At 35.7% G+C, this 22,983-nt stretch overlaps 1 protein-coding gene across 1 annotated transcript in view; it reads left to right on the plus strand.

Moving 5' to 3' along the window:
* The window catches only part of SUCLG2 (succinate-CoA ligase GDP-forming subunit beta), a 412,323-nt gene that overhangs the window by 69,453 nt on the left and 319,887 nt on the right, over positions 1 to 22,983 (plus strand). The window contains exon 2 of the mRNA XM_074198779.1: positions 4,791 to 4,932. Coding sequence (XP_074054880.1) covers positions 4,791 to 4,932 — 142 coding nt within the window. The remainder of the gene's footprint in view (positions 1 to 4,790; positions 4,933 to 22,983) is intronic.

Below are 22,983 nucleotides of genomic sequence, written 5' to 3' on the forward strand. Positions count from 1 at the left end.
GTCTAACTCTCTCTCTATCATCTAGATATCTTAAAGAAAATCACTTTGATTACTTTAAAATACATCAAATAATTGGAACTATACTAACCAAGTATTGTCTACTCAAGGTCCTTCTTCAAGGACATGTTCCCTTCATCTGTTATTCTACAGTTTCATAGTTGTGGGTTTTTTCTGAACTCAAAATTTGGTTCTCTGTCCTGAGTTGAGATTCTTTTCATCAGGGAACTCATCCATTCTTCTCTTTATACATCCCCCTCTTCCTCCTGCCCCCCTTTTCCCCTCCTCCTTCCTCTATCTCCTAGGAAACATTTAAGAAAAACAGCAAACAGATATTAGAAAATTTCCACAGATTGAATATGCCAGAAAACATATCAGAGTGGGTGAAGTTAACATTATAAGTAGCTCTCATCAGAACCATTTGCTCTTGGTTTTAAAAAAAACAATAATGAGAAGTTGATCCATAGGGCAGCCTGGACAAGAGAGAATCAGAAACAATAAAACTCTAGTACCTTTGTTTTATAAAACAGAAAACATATATTACTTAGAAAAGAGTATCTTATTTTGATAAAAATAAAAACCTCCTGGGGAAACTAGAAATCATACTGACAGAAATCAGGTTTAGACTACTATTTTATGTCATTTCATAATATAGTCTAAATGAATACATGATCTTAATGGTAAAGATTATATTATAAAACTTTAGAAGACAAAGATATCATCAACCTCGCACAACTATAGATAGGAATGAAAAACTTCACCAAAGGGGACAATCACAAAATACAAAATAGATAACTTGTATTACGTGAAACTGAAAGTTTCTGCACAAACAAAATTAATGCTAGAATAAGAAGAGAAGCAGTTGAACAAGGAAAAAACTAGTATTAAATTTTTCAGAAAAGTTTGGTATTGAGTTTCTCAGTAAAATATAAATAATTAAAATATACATTAACATGTAAATATATACTTTTTTAAACATATATGCAAAGTCACATCATTGTTGTAACTATCAGCAAGCAATTTGGAATTATGCAAGTAAATGTCCATACCCTTTGATGGAGAGTCCATTAGTAGACTAATTTTTCCTCTTTTCCTTTCTTCTTTACAAATCATTTCAGTTATTTGGGATAATTTTTTTTGTGAGGATGACAAATGATATACTGGGGAAAATGAGCTTATTTATTTTTTCATGCTTTTAAATATCAATTCTTAGTCTATGTGTCTGTAACCTCTTTGTTTAATATTATACTTATCTAGCTTCCAGTCCTGAATCAAAAGCTAGTGGGATATTCTTCTTTATTCAGTCCTTCTTCTTCCTCAGGGTGTGTATATGTGTGTCTTTATGATCTCACATGTATGCATCTCAAGGACTTTTCCTCCTTGTCTTCCATAGTTACTTCAGACCTTATTAACATTGCTTTTTAGTACTAGGTACACCATTTTTTTCAAACACCCATTTTTTTGGAGATCTGATAAATTTGTGATTTGCATCATACAATTTATCCCTTAATTCTATATCATCTTGGCTCTGTGGATGTATTGAAATGCTGTTGCTGTGTTGGAAAACTACCCTCCCCATAGGTACTCATTATCTCTATAGTATTATTTGTAATAATCTGTTATTAGCATGTTAGAGTGGAAAGCAATCTGGATGTGGAATCAGGAGGCTTAGATTGGGATCTGGAGGCATACCTTGTTACCCTTCTATTCTCTGAGCTTCACTTTCTCCATCTGTGCAATGAGATTAGTCTAGGTGACCCCTGAAATCTTAGGTCTAATCTGTGATTCTATAAAATGAAGTCTATTTTAAAAAATTGAGACTGTGGAAGAAATTATAATGGAAAACCACATAAATGGAAACAACCAGTCAACTTCAGTTGAGTAGCTTCTAGAGTTGCCCACATTTTGCCCACATTTAGGAGTAGGTAATTCTTGTTAAGCTAAAAAAAGTAAAGATAAGACAATCTAAATACATTATTAAAAGCATCATTTATATATGGTATGGATTTGAAATATATATGCATATATATATGTGAGCTAGAGCTACAATTGTATCTAGTTCATTCTATCCCATCTAGAATCATTCTATCCATATGTATACATATCTCTCCATACATGGGTATATAGATGCATATGCATATAATATATATTATATGTATATATGTAAACATATACACATGCATATGAGTGAATGAACTAATAAAGAAAATTATTCCCCAAAAGATAGATTGTCATGGTGGTTAATTTTCCCTCCCATCTTTCTCATATGTGCCATGATTTTCTGCCATCTTCTGGTGGCACTGGGACTGTAACCAGTGCCTCATTTTAAAACTCAAAACTGTCAGATTTTACATAAGGTTTTCATTGCAATCAATATGTATATTCAATATATATTATACATCCATGACGCAGAACTGTGGATCAATGACAATTAGTGTGTAGCAGGGTCCATTAACATTTTTAAAATTAATATGGGGAGCACACTAATGAAAAGAAATTGATCCTAACCATGTAAAACTATTATTTAGCATCTCTCAAATGATCTTTTCAAACTATTTTTAAGTTAATAAGTAAAAAATTAGTATGTTGGTGCAGACTTAATCTATTGATTCATGTTTTACTTATAAAGGTAGCAGTAGGATGCTGCATATGTTTGATCTCCTCTTTCCCAGTAGACAGTTTTTGCTATAGTCTTGAGTTTTTCTAGAATGATCATATCCTTATGCTAAAGTTTTTCCATCTCTCTCTCTCTCTCTCTTGAGTCAGTGCCAGAAAATACTGATCAAATAACTCCATCTCTCTAAGTCTGTAAAATGAGGCATTTGTATGAGTGAATTTAGAACTATGGTTTTTGGAAAGTCATGGGATCATGGTGAAAGTGTGGAAATTTTTCTGTAAGATTGTTTTATCATTTTTGGAGAACAGGCTGTATTTTCAGTTTTTACAGAGCCTCTGTTCTTGGAGATCTCTAGTCATCCCTCTGTTCTTGATGATTAGATAAGACGTTCAAAGTTTTGGATCCTCCTATCCTCAAGCACAGTTGCCAATTAAAAAAAGAATTGCTTGACTAGTAGGCATCCTATAGAATGCAATTAATATAATATTCTAATATAGGAATTAGAGGTCAGCCAGAATAATAGATCATAGAAAAATGTATCATATGCGACTTGAAAGTCAAAATTTGAGAAACAGGGCTATATTAAGGTGCAATTCAGGAAATGCTCAAGAAAGCAAATAATGATTGGAATTTGCTTTTGTGGTTGGCATTCATGTCAAGGAATTCATGATTGTTTTGTGATGGTCAAGTATTGATGAGCTGGCCAACCAATTTATATATCATTTTGCTTTTGCTACCCTATTAACCACGGCCAATTTATTCATCATCATCAAAGAACAAAAATAAATTTAGTCCTTTTTATTCCTTAAACAAGAAGGAAGGATATTATAACCAAAATAGGAATTCTAACATGGTGTCATAATTTAATTTTTATACTTTAATTTTTATATTTTATTTTATACTTTATTAATTTTTATACATTATTAATCTGATCAAAGTAACCAAACATGTGCAGGCACATTTGAGCATAAAAAGAACAAAAAAGAATGCTTATTGAAACCATGAACTGGTATCACATACCATTTATAAATATATTAAATTAGACATTTCAGCATTGCTACATGTGTCTTCTGACCTATTTCTAGTTTTCTTTTGTGTATTTCAATGTTTATACTCTTCCTTCTTTAATCTTCATCACAATCTTTAACTCTTCTTCCTCCAAAAGAAACCTTCTCTTATAACAAATGAGTTTAATCACCCAAAATAAAGACCAATACCTTGGCCCTGTCTCAAAATCCATGTCTCATTTTGTACCATAGACTATTACCTCTCTGACAAGATGTGAAAGGTGTGCTTGATCATCAATACTAAAATCTTTATAATTCATTTATCCATGTCATTCTCTTGGCCCCCTTCCCCAGCTCCTAGGATGCACAGTTAGCCAAGAGTTGGTGAAATTCATCATTAAGTGTCTCCTCATTTGATGTTTAAGAGGCCAAATCATTCCACTACCAAAGTGGCAGCATGAGAGTCAATTTTTCTCCCTTTCAACACAAGAGTCCATTTTGGTGTGTTAAACCAAAAAAAAATGTCCTTAATGAGTAATTTACTAGTCCTGGGTATCATTGAGAAATAATTGCTCGTGAAGGTAGGGAGAGTATCTCATTCATTCTCATAACCCCTTCAGCACAGATCCTAAGCATATTCAATACTTACAATGTACATACTTGGTTAAGTTGAAGGTAGTATGTCTATATTAATAATTGGTAACCAAACTGGTCAAACTGGAGTTCAGTGTTCCCTCTCTCCACTCAGAGACATAATATTTATGACAGACTCCTTGACTAGTTAAACAGAATTTCATATGATTTTTTTTCTGATGTGACAGCTAGAGTTAGCAAGCAGGGGTGGAGGAGGGGGACAATGGAAATATTACTAGTTTTGAAGATATGAAAACCATAGTTGAAACCCCTGAGGTCCCTTTCAGCTTTGATCTGTGATCCCATGAATTTTTCAGTTTACTTAATTGTTTTTTAAATTTTATTTCTTTTTGCAAGGCAATGGGGTTAAGTGACTTGCCCAAGGTCACACAGCTAGGTAATTATTCTGTTTCTAAGACTGAATTTGAACTCAGGTCCTCCTAACTCCAGGGCCAGTGTTCTATCCACCATGCCACCTATCTGCCCCTACTTAACTGTTTTTAATAAGGGTTCCTTGTTTCTCCATATTTCCATAGGGTATTCAGTTGATCTCCAGAAGATGGCTGAACCTACAAGAATACCAAAGTAAAAAGCTGATGTCTGAAAATGGAGTGAAAGTTCAAAGATTCTTCGTGGCTGACACAGCCAATGATGCTCTTGAGGCTGCTAAGAGACTGAGTAAGTGGAGTGACCATATGTGGCCATTTAGCATGGGATAAAAAGTACATTGTTTAATCTTAGTGTCTTTTGCTGTTTGAAATGTTTATAGCAACAGCCTAGAAAGAGGACTAGGATTCTAATTTAATATCTATTTCAAAAATTATAGTTGAATCTTTAAGGAAGCTAGAATTGTGCATGTCATAGATGACATCCACTTTTTACAAAGATCTGGAGATGGGTGATAGAATGCTTGAATGAGAAAAACAGAAGTACAGCAGAAAACAAAAGAACATTATGAACTAAATCTTGTAGGAGTTTAGAGCCAAAGTGTAATGACTTTTAACGACAAACAGAATTTTCTCAGTTTGTTGATTGCTTTAAAGCAGTGGAGCCCAGTGGAAAGAGCTTTGGCTCTCAATTAGAGGAATTGAGTTGAAATAGTGACTCCAATATTTACCTGTTTGACCATGTCCCCTTGGTATCAGTTTCCTCACCTATAAAATGATGGATTAGATCAAATTCCTTCTAAATATGGTTCTATTTATACAATATTTCAGTGTCTTCCTCAATATGTCCCTGGAGATCTTTACAATAGTAAGCAATGGATTGATGAACCCATATATTAAAAGCTGCTGCAATTGTATGACATGTCTTCTCAGGCTAAAGAAAGTTTGAGGAAATTTTGGAATCAAATGGAGGAAGTTAAGAATACTTTTATACTGAATGCTTATTATATGGTGCTTAAGTCTTTTGATCCTCTGTCCTTATAGACTAGGTGACTGACTACATACTCAGTGCAGATCACAAAGCAGGTTGGATCAAATGTAGGAAAAGATCTCCTTTTCCTGCATCTGTCAGGACTTTCTTTTCTCAGAGTATCGCTATCTTCCATCTCTTCCTTGTGCCTTCAAGTCTCTTTTGCCTAAAATATCTTAAAATTATTTTAGGACATTTGCCTCACCAACAATTATTATTTTATTTTGTAGTCCTACCTCAGTTTCATTTATTCCAGGCCCTTTAGTGACCCTCAGAAATGCTGGATGACCTACCTGATACTGCTAAGTATCTCCTGTCCCTGGCTACACACACACACACACACACACACACACACACACACACAAACATTCTTCTACCCTGAGCTATTCATCTCCCTTCCTTCAGTATGTTGAAGGGATGGAAAAGTGTTCTTTCTTCTTTCTTTATTTTGTTTCTACTTCCCCAGATCATTACTGTTGGCATCTACATTTTCCTAAACTGGCAAGAGTTGTGGATACATTGATCTGTTTCCTTTATCTGTACATCAGAATTTTCCTTACTTGAAGTGTATATGGCAGCAGATACCTCCAGATGGCCTTGAATTGAGTGTAAGACTATACTTGAAATGAAAAGAATATTATAGATTAGGATCTAGTTTCCTTTACTGCTTAGCTGGGTGACTCCATCCAGGTCATTTAACCTCTCTCTCAGGGTGAGTTTCTTCATCTGTAAATATAAGCACACTTCAGTTTATGGTGCTTCACAGATATTGCTTTTTTATCTTGTTTTTTTTTTTAATTTGAAGAACAAGTCTATTGATGCCATTTTTCTGACTGTATGTATTCACATCACATCTCTGTGTCATATTGTGGTAATTATCACAATTTTTAAACTTTTTACTTATTTTTTTCTGTTGTGGTGATCTGTGATCAGTGATCTCTGAGATTACCATTGCAATTGTTTTGGAGTGTCACCAACTGGGTCCATATAAGATGGTGAACTTAATTGAAAATGTTGCGTGTGTTCTGACTGTAGCAAGTGGTCATTACCCCATTTCTATTTCTTTCCCTCTCCTTGGACCTTCCTATTCCCTGAGACACCTCAACATTGAAATCAGGTCAATTCATAACTCTACAATGGCCTCTAAGTGTTTAAACAAAATGAAGAGTCAATCAATGTGCCACCTTCATTGTTGTGTTATATTAAGAAATTGTCAGTCACCCCAAATTTCAGTATCTACCACTCTGATCAGTCATCAGTCATCAACATCAAGTCAAGACCCTCCATCAGCAAAAAGATGATGATTCTCTGAAGGCTCAGATGATGCCTAGCCTTTTTTCAGCAATAAATTATTTTTTAATTAAATCTATATATTTTAGACATTAAACTTGCACACTTAATTGACTATATCTTAAAATTAGCCTGCTTTTTGTATGCATTAGAAAACTTTGAGAAAAATTCATATGACTCACTTATTACAATATTTGCTTTACTGTGGTAGTCTGCAACCTAACCCACAATATCTCTGAGTTAGCCTTAAAGGATAATCACAATCACAAATGCCCTTATATAGTCAGTGATCTGACTCGTGTATATCCATTATCACCATAATCAGCAGTTTTTGATTTGTCTTATCTGAGTCATTTTTCTAATCTTGTGATTGGATGAAAAAGCATTAATTGAACTACTACATATATGCCAGGATGAAGAAGGAAATGACAATCTAGTTTTGCCAGGGGACTCCCATAGACACTATTGGTGGGCTATGATCCAAGAGGTCATGAAGACTTGGCCATGATTGAACATCAATCTCAGCACAATATATGGCAGGATTTTTATTAGGCTCTGGGAATTGCAATATACAAGTGAAACAATCCCTGTCCTCAAGGAGCTTACATTCCAGTAGAATGGACCAGCCCATTAAGGGAAGAGGAAATCATGGAAAGTTGTCTTGCTCTGAGAAGCCACAAGAAAGCTAAATAGAAATTTTCTATTTAGAAACAGACTAATGTTTGATTATTGATCTCAAAGCAAGAGGTGCAAAGTTTGGATGCTGATGCAGCAGTAAATATATAGTAATAATTAATCCACAATTATATATAAAATTTAAGTACTATCTGGTATTTATCTGTTTAGTTTAATAAGTCTGTATTACATAAATCCAGTCATCTTCCCATTCTGACCAAACAATCATTTATGAGATTATTATTATTCTCTAGAAATTAGAGTAAAGGAAAAGGACTTTATTTGAAATGCTATCTAAGACTTATTCAGATCATACACATACCCTTTGTATTGAAGTGGCTTGGCCTATATTTCACTGGTGGCATTTTGAACTTGATTCCAAATTCTAAAAACTATAAGATGGTTTTGTTGGTCTGGACCTTTAGCACATCATTGAAATAGTATTCTAATCAAACACAAGTGTTTAGACAAATTAATGCTTTAAGTTTGAAGAATTGCCTATGTCTAAAATCTTTTGGCATAAAATTGCAGAGTTATCTCCCACTTCATCAAGTTGAGGCATCTTTTATATAAACTATTTTTATTACAAACATTTCCAAGAGAAGTTTCAAAGAAGCATTCCTCCTCACTTTTATCAAGCTACACGTACTGTTATGTGATGCCAGATGTCCTATGTCTTGATTTTGTAAAATATTCTAAGCAAAATATCAGTCATATGATTCTTGTGAAGATTTACTTGGAAATTAGTTGCGAAGGTGACTTAAAAACACAATTTGTTTTAAAACACAGATGCTATCTTTTAGATTTCATCTCCTCACCCATTATTATCTGACTTATTTAGCTCAATGATGTTCTTGGGAGAGTCTTCCTACCATCAGCATTTTTATGATAAGGAATACATGTTAATAAAATTAGAGGGAGATGTAGCAGGTTCCAAGACTGCCATTGCCTAATTTGAGTAATTTGTTGACATTGTCATGATGGTTCATTTTATTGCCTCTTGAATAGCAAAGGAAGATTTGTGGGGCCATTATGGCTTAAAAGGAGAGGTTGATTGAAATTGGTAATGGAAACAACCTTTGGATTTTAACAAAATTTATAATAACCAAGATCTTAGATGTGACTCATTTTCTTGTAAAGGATGAATTTTTGTAATTCATTGACTAGACTTAAAAAGTATAGACAGTCTGCGCAACTTTGGCAGCAATTAACTGCTACTTTGAGTGATTTGGTCCTTAGGAAGGATTGCTTGGATTACCTGTCATTGGCTTTGGAACTCTTTGATTCTCAGTTTGAGTGAATGGGTTTTCCCTTCCTCCTCTCTTGCCCTTTCCCTCCTGCCTACTGCTGAGGTAGACCTCTCCTGGGACTGACTGCCTCCTTCTCCCAGGTACCTAGGGGCTTGGCTGCCCCCTCAACAGGACTGTTCTCAGTGTCACTGTCATACTTCAGTACCCATGCTTAGATTGTCTTTGGGGGGCAGGGCTTCCCTTATGCTTTCTTCTCCATTGCCCCTGTGGACTACAATCTCAGATTCTACTGCCTTAACTAAATTTGCTACAGGAATAGTTTTTAATACCTTGAGCTTCATCTATTGGGTAGTCATTTTCTCCTTAAAGATTAAAGTAAATTTAGTTCATGGAAAGATAACAAACATCAGCAAAATAAATCATCATCATCATCATCACTAAAATATATTTGGTAATTTAAATTTTATAAAATATTTTACAATATTATTTTTTATCCTCAAAATCTCCTGAAGGGACATCTTATTATTATCCTCCCTAATGGGGGGGGGAATTCAAATTTGGATCTTTCTTTTTTCAAATCCAATCATCTTTCCCTTGTAGAATCTGGATCAATAAATATTTACTTGGTGTCCTTTATTTAGCTCTATTATGATGTCAGACTGTACTATATGAACTTCAATAAGGTGATTATTTAGTTATAATCAATTCCTGGCATATTTAAAGCACCTTGCTATTATTACCAATAAGAATTCAAGAATACTATTTCATTCAAACTGGGGACTCCTACCATTGCAGGTTAGCACTTTCTCTGACACTTATAAATCATCATCTAACAAGACAAGAGTCTGGAGACATTGAGCTATTTACTTAATGTCACAGAGTTTGTATATGTCAAAGGAAGGATTTGAACTGAGGTCTTTTTGACTCAGACTAGCTTTCTCTTCTCTATGATATGCAGTTTCTCATGAATAATCATTAAAGGAGAGAAAATCAAAGGAGTATAGCTTTTTTTTTTTTAGCTAAATATAACAGTCTACTGAGAAATAGTTCTTGCATACAAAAATGGCCTGAACTTAACAAGAGTTTATTTTTTCTTTTTGTTTTGGAACTGTTACAATTGATTTTGCCATTCATGTTGACAAGAAAATCTTGGGGTGTGATGAAAGGAAAAGATCATGTTTTCTATAGTTATATTTTGTTGTTTTGCTTTGGGTTTTTTTTTCACTAGAAAGAAACTAATTCTTTCTGTGCTAATGACACAGCATTGCCCAATGGAGATGAGAAGCTTTTATTCAACTTGATTTGCCTATGAAGGATTTCGGCTCCAGTGTGTTTCTAGTCATCAATATATTTTACTCTTTGATTTTAAATAATCACATTCTCAAGCCGGATGAATTACTACACCATTAGTAAACTGTATGTTAAGTATAAAGGGGACGGCTGCACATTAAAATGATTGGCACTCTCCATTAATTGGTTAGGTAATTAACTCTGTGTCTAATTGTTTTAATTGTCAAGGCTTTATTATGGTTGTGTTTATATGGGTAGGAGTCTTGCATCTGCATCCTAAGTTCTAATGTGGAGAATAGTCATTGTTACCAAATAGTCTTTGGCAAGGTCTTCCCTGAGCTCTGTCCTCAATGCTCAGAATTCCCAAACAGGTGAGGTTCTACTGTTATTGCTCAGTTTTTACAAAAGCACTCAATTACCTCAATATATTTTAAGAAGGGTCCAGATGCACCTCTTATGACTAAAGCAAAAGTATCAGTGGATTAGTACCCCTAACAAGGAACAAACAGCAAATTGAATATGGATTCCATTTAATCATTTCTTGGCCCAAATAAGATTCTGTCTATGATGTGTCTATAGATAGCAGTCAATAGGAATATTGACTGAACCTAATTCTCTGTGTGAAATATTCATTGAATTTTCAGTATGAAGTACAAACATTTGTGTTATACAAACACATTCCCATTTGTTCAAGGGCACTCCTGTTTCTAACGTGTATCTCAATTAAAACAAGTCAATGAATAGCCTTAACAACAGATGTGTAATTAGGAACCTAACGAGTGATTTGTTAATTATTCTTCCCTGCTGTGACTCTTCAAAGATATTTCTCTTCCCCCACTTCCACCAAATTTCCTCTTATTCTAATAGAATAATTTATTTCAGTCTTCTTTGTCAGCTACCACCATGTCACTATTTTAATTCATTTAAATTGCCTTTGGGAATTGCTTTTATGTTCTTTTTGGTTCAGGGGGTCCATGAACTTCTGTTAAAAAAAAATTGGAAATTTTATTTTATTAAAATTTAATGAACCTTTATAACCACTTATTTTATGTTATATAGCATATCAGATAGGCTATATCATATAACAATTTCTTGCATGATTGAATTCATGGCAAAGGTCAAGCAGAAAGAATGGCCAGAATTTTGCATATTACCAGTCAGTTGTAGTTAGAAGGTTCAAGGAAAACTGCCAAGAGAAAAATGTTATTGGATGGAGATGAGTCAATCAGCAGGGAAGTGCCTACTCTAAGGAGGGCACTATGTAAGTCACTGAATATCCAATGATAAAAATGTGGGAAGTTCAGGGAGGCCTTTCTTAGAATGGGTGTGCATGATGTACACATTATGCAGATTCAGGGAAGAATAATGGGATTAGGGAGCAGCTCATGGTTTAGATGCATTAGAACATTTCATGTGAAAGGGAATAACATTAAATGTGGAAACTTTTCCCCCATGTAAACACTGACTTTGATTGGTAAGTGCCACATGGCACTCAACTATATTTCACCAAGCTCCAGCTTTCTTCTTTTTACGTCTCAGACACCTCTTTCTCAGCTACTTTCTCACTGAGTGAGACTTTTTATCCTTCATTTCCTTATCATTTCTTTCCAGTTCTGGAATTATTATCAAATTGAGACTTTCAGGTAGATCAATAATCCATAAGTTATCTCTCCTGAATCTATTTTCCAGGTTGTTTATTTTTCCTAAAAGTTACTTTACATTTTTCTCTTTTTTTCAGCCTTTTGGTTTTATTTGATGGAATCTTGGTATTTCAAAAAGTCTTTAGTTTGTATTTGTACAATTCTAATTTTTAGCATTTTTGTTTTCTTTAGTGAGTTTTTGTATTTACTTTTCCAGTTGGTTAATTTTACTTTTTGATGAGTTTCATTCCTTTTTCTAGTTGGCATACTTTATTTTTTTCATGAGTTAATGCTGTTTTTTCCAATTGGTCATGTTTCCCTTTAAAGGAATTGATTTCTTCCATCATTTTTTTCATCATTCTACTTGACTCATTTCTTTTTTGCCCCCTCATTTTTCTTCCTCCTCTCTTCTTTGGTTTTTAAAATCATTTTTGAGCTCTTTCTCAAGGTTTTGAATTTGAGACCAATTCATAAATTCCTTTAAGGCTTCTCATATAGGCGATTTGTCACACCCTTTCTTCTTCTGAGATGGTATTTTTATCAAACCTATCTGAATAGTAGCTTTCAGTGACTAGTATCTGAATTTTATGGCTCCTATTGATAGATTTGCTCTGCTCCTGGGATGCAGCGATAGTCCCAACCTTTTTGTTCTGAGATTGAGAACTGGTCCCTGGCTTATTGCTTGTCAAGATGTTGCCCATGCAGCTCATGTCGCTTATGCAGAAGTTTGCTTCCTCCTTTATGTCTAGACTTTACCTATTTAGTAGTGAGTTTCCAACCCACTACTTGACCTTTGTCTAGGGTTGAGATACTCACTGCCTGCCTGTTGGCTTACCAAGCAGGGACCTGGGCTTCACTGTAGTGAAGAGTCTTCAGTTGACTTTCCCTTCTTTCCCATCTAAGCTGGCTATACTTCCCAAACTTGTTTTTTTAGTTTTTTTGCAAGGCAAATGGGGTTAAGTGGCTTGCCCAAGGCCACACAGCTAGGTAATTATTAAGTGTCTGAGGCTAGATTTGAACCCAGGTACTCCTGACTCCAGGGCTGGTGCTTTATCCACTATGCCACCTAGCTGTCCTACTTTTTCTTGATGGAATCTGTATTTTTAAGGTCTGTGTAAAAGCGTTATTTAAAGTTGTCTTGGGAAACACTCTAGGAGCTTCCTAGGTTCATGCCACCATCTTAGCTCTGCCCCAGAGGTTCCTCAAATTGTCATCAAACAAACTGCTATTGATACTGGAAAAAGTTTATAAAGCTGCTTCCCTCTGACTTCACCCTCCATTTCTTAATCACTCAACAAACATTTATTTAGTGCCTTCGATGCTTCCTCTGAACCATGAGGAGTTAATTTAATTCTTTGCAAAGAAAAATGAATAAACATTGCTTAAGAATAATCAGAAATATGGGAAATCCTTTGGAAACCTCATCAATCAAAGGTAAGAAAATCATTGATTCTGGAGTCAGAGACATTGGGTTCAAATTCTCCTCTGAGTCTGCATATCTGCATGACTTTTAGGAAGTGATTTAAACTCTTTGAGCCTCAGTTTCCTGTTCTTTAAAGTGAAGGACTTATACTTGATGATCCTTTGGCCTCTTTGCATCTCTAGTTCTATGATCTTTTGGTTAAAGTAGACTTCTGACTTAGAAGTGTTTTTTTTCCTCAGGATCCAGAGTATTTTTTTTCCTAGAGATTTAGTTGGTTCCTTTTCCCAAATGGAAAATGCATAGTCCTCTGATAATATTTGAAATCTTAATTATTTCTAGGGCTAATATGTTAACTAATGAGCTCTCACTCATTCATAATTATTACTGAACAAAGTCAATTTTCTTTTTTTTTTCTTTCTTATGGGTAATTATTTTTTTCTTGCCACTGGCACTTTCCAATGCAGCCTAGTCAGTTTGTTTGGGGAATGCAAACACATTTTGTTATCAGCTTAAGCCAATTAAAAAGACAAAGCGTAAAACCCTTCACATAAGGAACAGTTTACTCTTGAGTCAAAAGACCTGAATTCTAATCCCATCTTTTGGCTGAAGATGATCTGAACCTCAGTGGGATGGGAGAGGCAGCTCAGAAATGGGGGTGTTGACTATCCCCAGTGTTTAGGCATTAAAACACAAGTGACTTCCCAGTGTTTGGATCAGGAGCAATGTAGAACTAATATTTTATGCTTTTGTCTAGGCTATCTGTTTCAATCAATAAACATTTATGAAGCACCTTCCAGATACTAGGAACTGTTTGGAATTTAAAGCATTCAATATTTGGGAGAGGAGCATAGAATCTTAGGAGTGCACAGAGGTTACTTATTCTAACTTGTAATCAATTCATCGATCAGCATTTATTATATACTTGCTGTTTGTTAAAGTTAGACTGAATGTACAAATATAGAAAATGAAATTATTTCCTTTCTCAAGGAGCTTACCTGTATATGAATCACCTCTTTGACATCTCCTTCAAGTCCCCAATTCTGTATGAAGGCCTCCAGCGAGAGGGAGCTTAGTATCTCCTCAGGCTGACCAATCCATTGGGAGAATTTTGATTGATAGGAAACTTCTTGACATCAATACCAACTCTTCCTCTTTGCAGCTTCTCAAGCCTTTGCTCCAGTTCTGTAAGTAGATCAGGAAGAAAAAAGTCTATTCTGTGCTGCAAAGAGGTTTGTTAAACCTCTCAAATCCCTGAAGATCATGGATAGGCCCTCATCCAGACTTCCTTCTGCCATTTAAGACAATAAATAAACACTACATAGCAGGGTGAAGATGGTTACCCTAAACTATCCTGTTTCGTCACACAGAAATTTAGGATAACTACTTCTGCCCCATTGATCTTACAGTGGGGGTGCAAAGTTTCACTGAGGTCAGGAAGGTAAATAGTGTGATGGATAGTATGCTGGACTAGTATTCAGGAAGATACAAATTTGAACCCTGCTTTAGACATATTAACTTGTACAAGTCATTTAACCTCTTCCCTTAGTCTCATAAGGACAGGACCTGTGTCAGATTTTATATTCTTGGACTCAATAATCAATGCAGACAGTGACTATAACCAAGAAATCAAAAGATGCTTGCTTTTTGAAATTTGATGAATCTGGAAAATTTATTAAAAACCAGAGGAAACCCCTTTCCAATACATGTCTGCCTAGACAAAGCTATGTCACAGTAGTAGAATATGGCAGTGAGAGTTGGTCTAGAAGGAAAGCAAAGCATAGAAAGATCAGTGCTTTAAAATTGTGCTACTCGAGAATACTTTTGAGAGTCCCTTGGATAGCAAGATCAAAGTAGTCAATACTTAAATTAATTCAGAGTATTCATTGGAAAGTCAAATAATGAAACTGAAACTTAAATACTTAGGCCAAATAATTAAAAGGCAGGACTCATTGCAAAAGTCCATGATGATGGGAAAACTTGAAGGCCAAAGGAAAAGGGAACAGTAGATGGATAGATGAGAATAATGAACATGAACCTAGACAGACTTTGAGAGTAATGGAGGATAGAACTGGGTGTACTATAGTCTGTGGGAACACAACAAGTTAGGCTTGGCTGAACCACCAGCACCACCACCACTACCACCACCATTGTACTTTTCTCACAGCATCATGAGGTTCCAGTAAGGTAAGATATCCAAGCATTTTGGACATCTTAAAGCTTCTATAAATGCTTGCTACTATTAATATATGTATGTGAAAGCATTTTGAAAATGCTATGCAAATATACTTTGCTCTTACTTGAATACCTCATCCAATGGCTTATATCTACTATTCATTCAATAAATATTAAATGCTCTCCAAGGACAAATATCAAGATGTTTTTGGAGCAGTTAGCTCATTTTTTGATTATATGCATTATTATGAACCTTGAATGGCCTGGAAGCTGTCAATATTCCAAATGGTCAGGAGAGTTGAAGTTAGGGTACCAGGCTTCAAATTTGACTCCCAAGTCTTATTATCCATGTGATTTTGGCAAATTTATTTCATCCATCTGGTCTCAATTTGCATTTGTGAAATGAGGAGATTATCCTAGGTGATTTTAAAGCTTTTTACAGTTCTATATTTATGATTTGAGTCTGTGTGTACATTTAGGCTCAATAGGCGGGGCAAGAGCCCCTTAATATTATTTTTTTGGTCATTTAGTTTAATTTCTCACCAAAACTAAGAAAGTGTTCTATCTTAAATAACTGAGCCTCCAATAAAATCTGAGTTGACAGCTAGATGTTAGGTCATATTTCAAGGAATGTTTTTTTAGGAAATTGGAGTCTGGGCAGGCTAGGTGGCAGAGTGGATAGGGCACCGATCCTGGAGTCAGGAGTACCTGATTTCAAATCTGGTCTCATACACTTAATAATTACCTGTGTGGCCTTGGGCAAGTCACTTAACCCCATTGCTTAGCAAAAAGAAAAAAGAAAAAGAAAAAAGGAAAAAAGGAAAATGGAGTCTGGGGTACTGAAGATCATTAAAGAGTGAGAATTCTTTGGGATGTATTGTCAACTTTTCCAGATTCATACTTGTATAGTGTACAACAAGGTTGGCCCTGGGCAAAATTCTTGAATAGAACACTTTCTATTATATTATTTATGCTCTTTCCTCCTTTCCGCTCTTTCTCTCCTTCCTTCAGTTTTTTTGATTGCCTTAGACCTTAAGCCTGCCCTCTCTGGTCTGATCCTTTCTGCTTTCCCTATTTCTCATGAAACAATATCATTTCTTTCTAAAAAGCTAATTATGTTTTTCTGCAGTTTTTCTCATACCTTATATGACCACAATATTCTAATTTCATAGACATGCACATACTAGGTACTCAGTAAATATTTAATGTCAAAATGAAGCTAAGATATGATATTTCAAGGAATAGCTCCACATTTTAACTATGACTTTCTGGAGATCACTTTTCTTATATGATACTTTAGTTGACTTAAATAACTAATTTATCAATAAAAGGAAGGAAAGTAGAATAGGGACCTTGGAGGGAAGCTATTCACAGGATTAGAGAATTAGAATTGATATCAATCAATCAATGAGAATTGATTTAGCAGTATAGCCCAGGAGACAGGAGGACCTGAGTTCAAATTTGGCCTCAGATACTTAACACTTACTAGCTGTATGACCCTGGGCAAGTAACCTAACCATGATTCCCAAGAATCCAGTCTTCTCTAGTCATCTGGATTCATATCTGGTTAATAGAGAAAGTAAGGTGAAGGATTTTGCATGGCGCCCCCTCACTCAGATCCACGCATATCATGGCATCATCTCCCTAATGTCATGTTCTTCTTTGGAAATCAAAGCCAAACAATAATATGTGAGCATCATGGTCTAAGTCTCTGAAATACAAATAACATAATGAGAAAATGTCCACTTTGAGGGAGTTTGTATTCTAGTGGGGGAGATGGCGAAGATACAAGGATTCAATAAATAAAAACATAGCAGGAAATCCAAGGTAACTTAAGAGAAAGGGTATTGGCAGTTAGAATATTTGAACTATGTCTTGATGGAAGAATTCTGTGAAGTGGAAATGAGGAAGGATTCTAGGTATGAGGGTCAACAGCTAATGCAAAGGAAGAGATGGAAAATGATCTATCATGTATGAGGAGCAGGGAGAGGCCAGTTTAGACAGAATGCAGAGAAGTAATATATAATACATCTAGACAGATAGGTTCCTGCTAGTTTGTGAAGAGCTTTTAAAGTTGAACAGAGAAGTTTATATTTGATTCCGGAAGTCATAGCAAACCAAGAGAGGTTATTGAATATGGAGTGGCATGTCTATGGACATGTCAGGTCAGACAGGTCAGATCTATATGCCAGGAAATTCATTTTAGTAGCAGTATATAAAGAATGACTAAAATTAATTGGGTCATAACAATAATCCAGATGAGAAGGGATGAGGATCTGAACTAAGGTAGTAGCTGTGTTAGGGGACAGATGAACTTGAGAAAGGGAAGGGAAGCCAAATAGGGAGATTTGGCAATTGTGTGGTAAAGGAGAATGAAGAGTTGAGGGTAACAATAAGATCACAGATTATTTCTAGAAAGTCAGTATTAAAATGTGGAGCTTTTCCTTGAGATATTATAAATTAACTTCATTTATTCATTCAATATTTACTAAATACATAATATGGACAAGTCTGTGAAATTAGCATACTGTGAGAATATGAGAGAATTCAGAAAAACATAATTAGCTTTTTATCAAATCCTTGAAGAATCCTCTACATTCCACAGAAATAGGGATGTTTGAATGTGGGGGGGGTGGTTTGCAGGGAAAACTAATGAGCTCTGTTGTGGACATATTAAATTTGTTATTTCTGCATTAGCTATTTTGTAATTCCCAACAGAAAATTGGTAATACAAGATTGAAGCTAGGGAAGAGGATGGAGTGGGATGACACTGGGATGAGAAATATAGGTTTGGGGGTCATTGTTATAGAGATGTTAAATGAACCATGGATGTTACTGAGATCATCAGCAAGGGACTTAAAATTTCATCCAACCTTCCCAATTTTTGGTTGAGAAAACAGGAACAGGAAGGTAAAGTGAATTGTTGCCTAATGTCTCTATCATAGAAACAATGGATAGATTCAAACTCAGGTCCTTCTGAGTAATCTCCATTGCACCATGGTACTTTTTTTTCCATTTTTGCTCAAGAGCTTTTATTACATCTATGGTACAGTACATGAATAACCATTGTTAATTGACATAAAGAGATTTGGGGGAGTATTCATTAAAGCCAAAAAAAGGGGGTGGCTAGGTGGCGCAGTGGATAGAGCACCAGCCTTGGAGTCAGGAGTACCTGAGTTCAAATCCAGCCTCAGACACTTAATAATTACCTAGCTGTGTGGCCTTGGGCAAGCCACTTAACCCCATTGCCTTAAATAAAAAAAAAAATAACCCCACTTCTTGATGGCAGATATAAATGCTTCTTTGATCAGCTCATATATGATATTCAAATACTGGGTCTTCCTTCATCCAGGTAAGTAAATGGCTTAGAGGACAGAGTAGTGATCATGGAAATGGAGTTTCTGGGCTTGAGTTTTGACTCTGTTCATATGTTACTCCCTAGGTGACTTTGGGAGAACCAGCCTTAGCCCCTGTGGTCCTCACTTGTTAAGCCCACACAATGAGGTGTTTGTAAAGGTGATCCATAAGGTCCTTTTCTTGTTGAGACTGATGTTCCTAAGAGGAAGAATTCACAACTTTATATATGTGAAACCTTTTTACCTCTTAACAGAGAGTTCTCCAAAGCTCCTTTCATAAGCTGTCACCTCATCTAGCAGCTGCTGTCCAAGAAAATAGCTTGTTGGATGCTTTGCAGTGCTGTTTGAGTGACATCTAATTTAGTATGCTGCTCAAATGGCTACTGTATATTAATGAATATGCTATCGGTGGTTGTGCCTTTTGTGGGCTAGGAATTTGCCAAATAAAAACATAGGCCAGTTGTACTTCTGTGAGGAAAATGAAAATCTGTTTTTTATTCTCATGGCAATGTAATAAATATTAACAGTGGGATTGTGTTTTAAGACACCAGACAATTCTCCAAGGTAATTGTGACAGAATAGGCATGGTTTACCATAGAATTCCTAATAAAAGGTCAGGTTCCATTTTGAACTTTCTGGGTTATCTCCTACAAGGGGGAAAAACCAATGGAAAAAAATTATAGATGTATGGTTTGATTGCCTATCAAGCCAAGGAAAGAAGGAACTGAAGAAGTCCACAAGCTCTTGCCCTTAGAGTTGAGGTTTGTTGTTTGTTTGTTTCCATTCAACATAGAATGAGCTAAGGGATTTGGGACTCATCTCTCTCAAATTAAATATGAGCCAAGTATTAGAATACAGATTTTTTTAAAAAAAGTCTTTGGGTTTTATTCATGTGTTCTCACCAGTTCCTTTCCTATTAGGGAAAGAAAGCAGATGGAATGAGGATAATAGGAGGAGAAAGAGCTGCCCTGAAAGTATTTGATATGCAAAAATCAAACTTGTTCCAAGGTTTCAGGTATTCGGTTTCATACTTATAAACAGCTTTACATAAATAAAGGGATAGGGACTCCACCTGGGTCTTTGTCATCAATGACAGTGATGTCTTTGATAGGAAGAACTCCCAGGAGTGGAAAGTCCCTCTACTATTGCAAGGCAACAACTTCTCTTCAACTTAGAGGTTAAGGGATTTGCTGTGGCTCAGTTGTCATGAAGATTCAATGAGGTGATTTAGATAGGGAGGGCCAGAGATTAAATATCCATAAAGCAGCAGATGCTCTGTTCACTTTAAAAATTTAGCTTATTTGAGCCTCACCACAAACCTGTGAAATTGGTATAATTATGATCCTCATTTTATAGTTGAGGAAAATGAAAAAAAAAACAACTTAAGTGACTTGCCTAGGGTCTCACAAAGCCAGGATTTGAATTCTAATTTTCTTGACTTTAGATCCAGCACTTTAAGTACATTTTTAAAGGTTTTTGCAAGGCAATGGGGTTAAGTGCCTTGCCTAAGGCCACCCAGCTAGGTAATTATTAAGTGTCTGAGGTCAGATTTCAACTCAAGTCCTCCTGACTCCAGGGCCTGTGCTGTATCCACTGAACCACTTAGCTGCCCCTCCAGTACTTTATTTATAGTATCAATAATTAAAGTAATTTGTAAAACTTAAACTTAGAACTGAGGAAGATGAATATGATGATTATGATATCAGATGGAACTTTCATAAATATTTTCCTTATGTGACACAGGCTAAGCATTCTACCCATGAGTGCTCTGGGATGAGATCCTCTAAGAGGAACCTTCTGGGATGGGCATCTGTAGGATCAAAGAATAATAGACAATAGCTGTAAGGAGACTTTGAGCTCATCTAGTTGGATTCCACCAGTTTAAAGTGATGGAGTTGAAAAATGAATTAATTATTTTTAGAGAAAAGGAAATTGAGGCTTAAAGTTTAAATGACTTGGCCCAGGTCCCATGCATAGTGACAGCGATAGAATCTGAACTCATCTTAATACTCCAAATTCAGCATTCTTGCTCTGGTATCACATTGCCTGTCCTAGTTAGGAAGTGTCTATATATCTCATATATTTCTCCATGTGCATAGAAATTAATGAAATTGATTCTATTGATCTTCTGTAGTTCAAAAATGTTAAAGATAGTCCTCTATGCTTCTTGTTCTTTTTAAAAAATATTTAAAAGTTTATTTGTCTTTTATTTCCCCCCAGTTACATGTAAAAATAATTTTGAGTTTGAAATTCTCTCCCTTCCTCTCTCTCCAACTGATCCAACTGATTGAGAAGGCAAACAATTCAGTGTAGAGGTGTGCCTGTGCATGTGCATGAGGGTGTGTGTGTGTGTGTGTACACATACTCCTTGTTCTTTGAAAAAAAATACTGATATTTTAGTGAGTGTTCTCAAACTAGAGACCTATGATATAATATTACATTTCTCAGAGGCAGAGAACGCAGTAGGAGTTGAGGTGTGATAGAATTGTCCTTTGAAAACTCTCTCCTCCTTCTCCTCCCATAACCCATTTCTCCCTTTTGCACTAGAACAAATTTATTCAAATCATTACCAAGAATGAGAGGTCTCTTTGGTATAGGTGACAGAGGGCCACACTTGGAATCACAAAGATATTGGTTCACACCCCCAACTTGATGTTTACTGGCTCTCTGACCCTGGTGTAATCACTTACATTCTCTTCCTTATTCTCACCTGTAAGATGGCTTGGACAAAATGACCTGTAGAGACTCTTTCTACATCTATAATCCTATCCCCATTGCTTCTGAGCACTGTGCATCATTTCTATTTCTGCTTGGCTTCATTCCCTAAGGGGGAACTCGGAAAGAAAATGAAGACATATAGAAAATGAAGAGTTATAGCCTGTAGATCATCCACCAGGTGTTGTGCTAAGGCCTTTACTCAATATTATGTCATTTGATTTTCATGGAAACCCGGTGAAATAAGTATAATTATCCACATTTTGCAACTGAGGAAACTGAGGCAAAAGTGGTTATATGACATGTTCAAGCTCACTTAGCTGGTAAATATCTGAGACTGGATTTGAACTCAGATCTTCCTGACCAGTTTGCATCCTAGTTGCCTCCTGGGCCACTTAGTTACCTCATGCCTCAACATCTTTATGATTTTAACCTTTCCCTGGCCACTAGCCCCCTTTATTTGTTGTTTCCCTCAGAACATAAACCCCTTAAGGACAGAGATTACCTCTCTTTTTCAATAAAATTCATGATGCAATATAATTATTTAATATCATAACTGACATCTTATGTGCTTTAAGTTATGCTTATCAACATAATCCTCAGAGCAATCAAGTGAGGCAGATGCCATTATGAGCACCATTTCCAGATGGGGAAACTGAGGTTGTGAGAGACTGAATAACTAGTCTAGTGTCAGACAATTAGCAGACATCAGAGACAGAATTGAACTCAATGTTTGTTTGTTTTCCTGATTCTTGGTCCAGTACTTACTATAACATTCTACTTTTTCCTGTTGTGATTATCAGAGTAACTTATTCAAATCACTGAATTCTCTCACTGACTTATTACCACCCCCCAGTTCTTGGTTTGTGATTAATTGGGGCTTTTCATTCATTCATTCATTCATTCATTCAGTCTTTCTTTCATTCATCGGTTTTAAAGAGCAAATCTCTATATTTTTTCATCTGATCTTTACAACATTGATCATGTGGTCTCCACCATTTCAGTTCTGTGTGAAATGATGTGAATAATGTGAGGGCATATAGAGTCATGGGACTATGTTTATTACATATTTTTTTCTTCCTAAACTCTCTTCTTCCCTCTTTCATTTCTTCTTTCACTTTCTATTCAACTTCTTCTTCCTCCCTCTTCCTCTTTTGGCTGGTCTGTGATTTTCTTGTTATAGAGAACTCTCAAGGAGGGAACACTCTCACCATTTGGCCCCTGTAATGTATTAACTGCAGGTGCCCTGAGACTTTACAGGACTTGTCCAGGGTCCTGAGCCAATATATGTTAGAGGCTGTATGTGAAGCCAAGATCTCCTGATTGGCTTTGCTGTCTTTTTATTGAGTAGATGGGTTCCATCCAGTCCCCTGGCAGGGAAGTTCTGGGACAATAGCAGCACCAACTTTATAAACAATATGTTACAAACAGTCGACCATATGCATGCAGTAGATTACAATTTAAGTCATGACAGAGAAACCTTTTATTATGGAATTATGCTA

Source organism: Macrotis lagotis, chromosome 8, assembly GCF_037893015.1.
Source record: "Macrotis lagotis isolate mMagLag1 chromosome 8, bilby.v1.9.chrom.fasta, whole genome shotgun sequence".
Classification (NCBI taxonomy): Eukaryota; Metazoa; Chordata; class Mammalia; order Peramelemorphia; family Peramelidae; genus Macrotis; species Macrotis lagotis.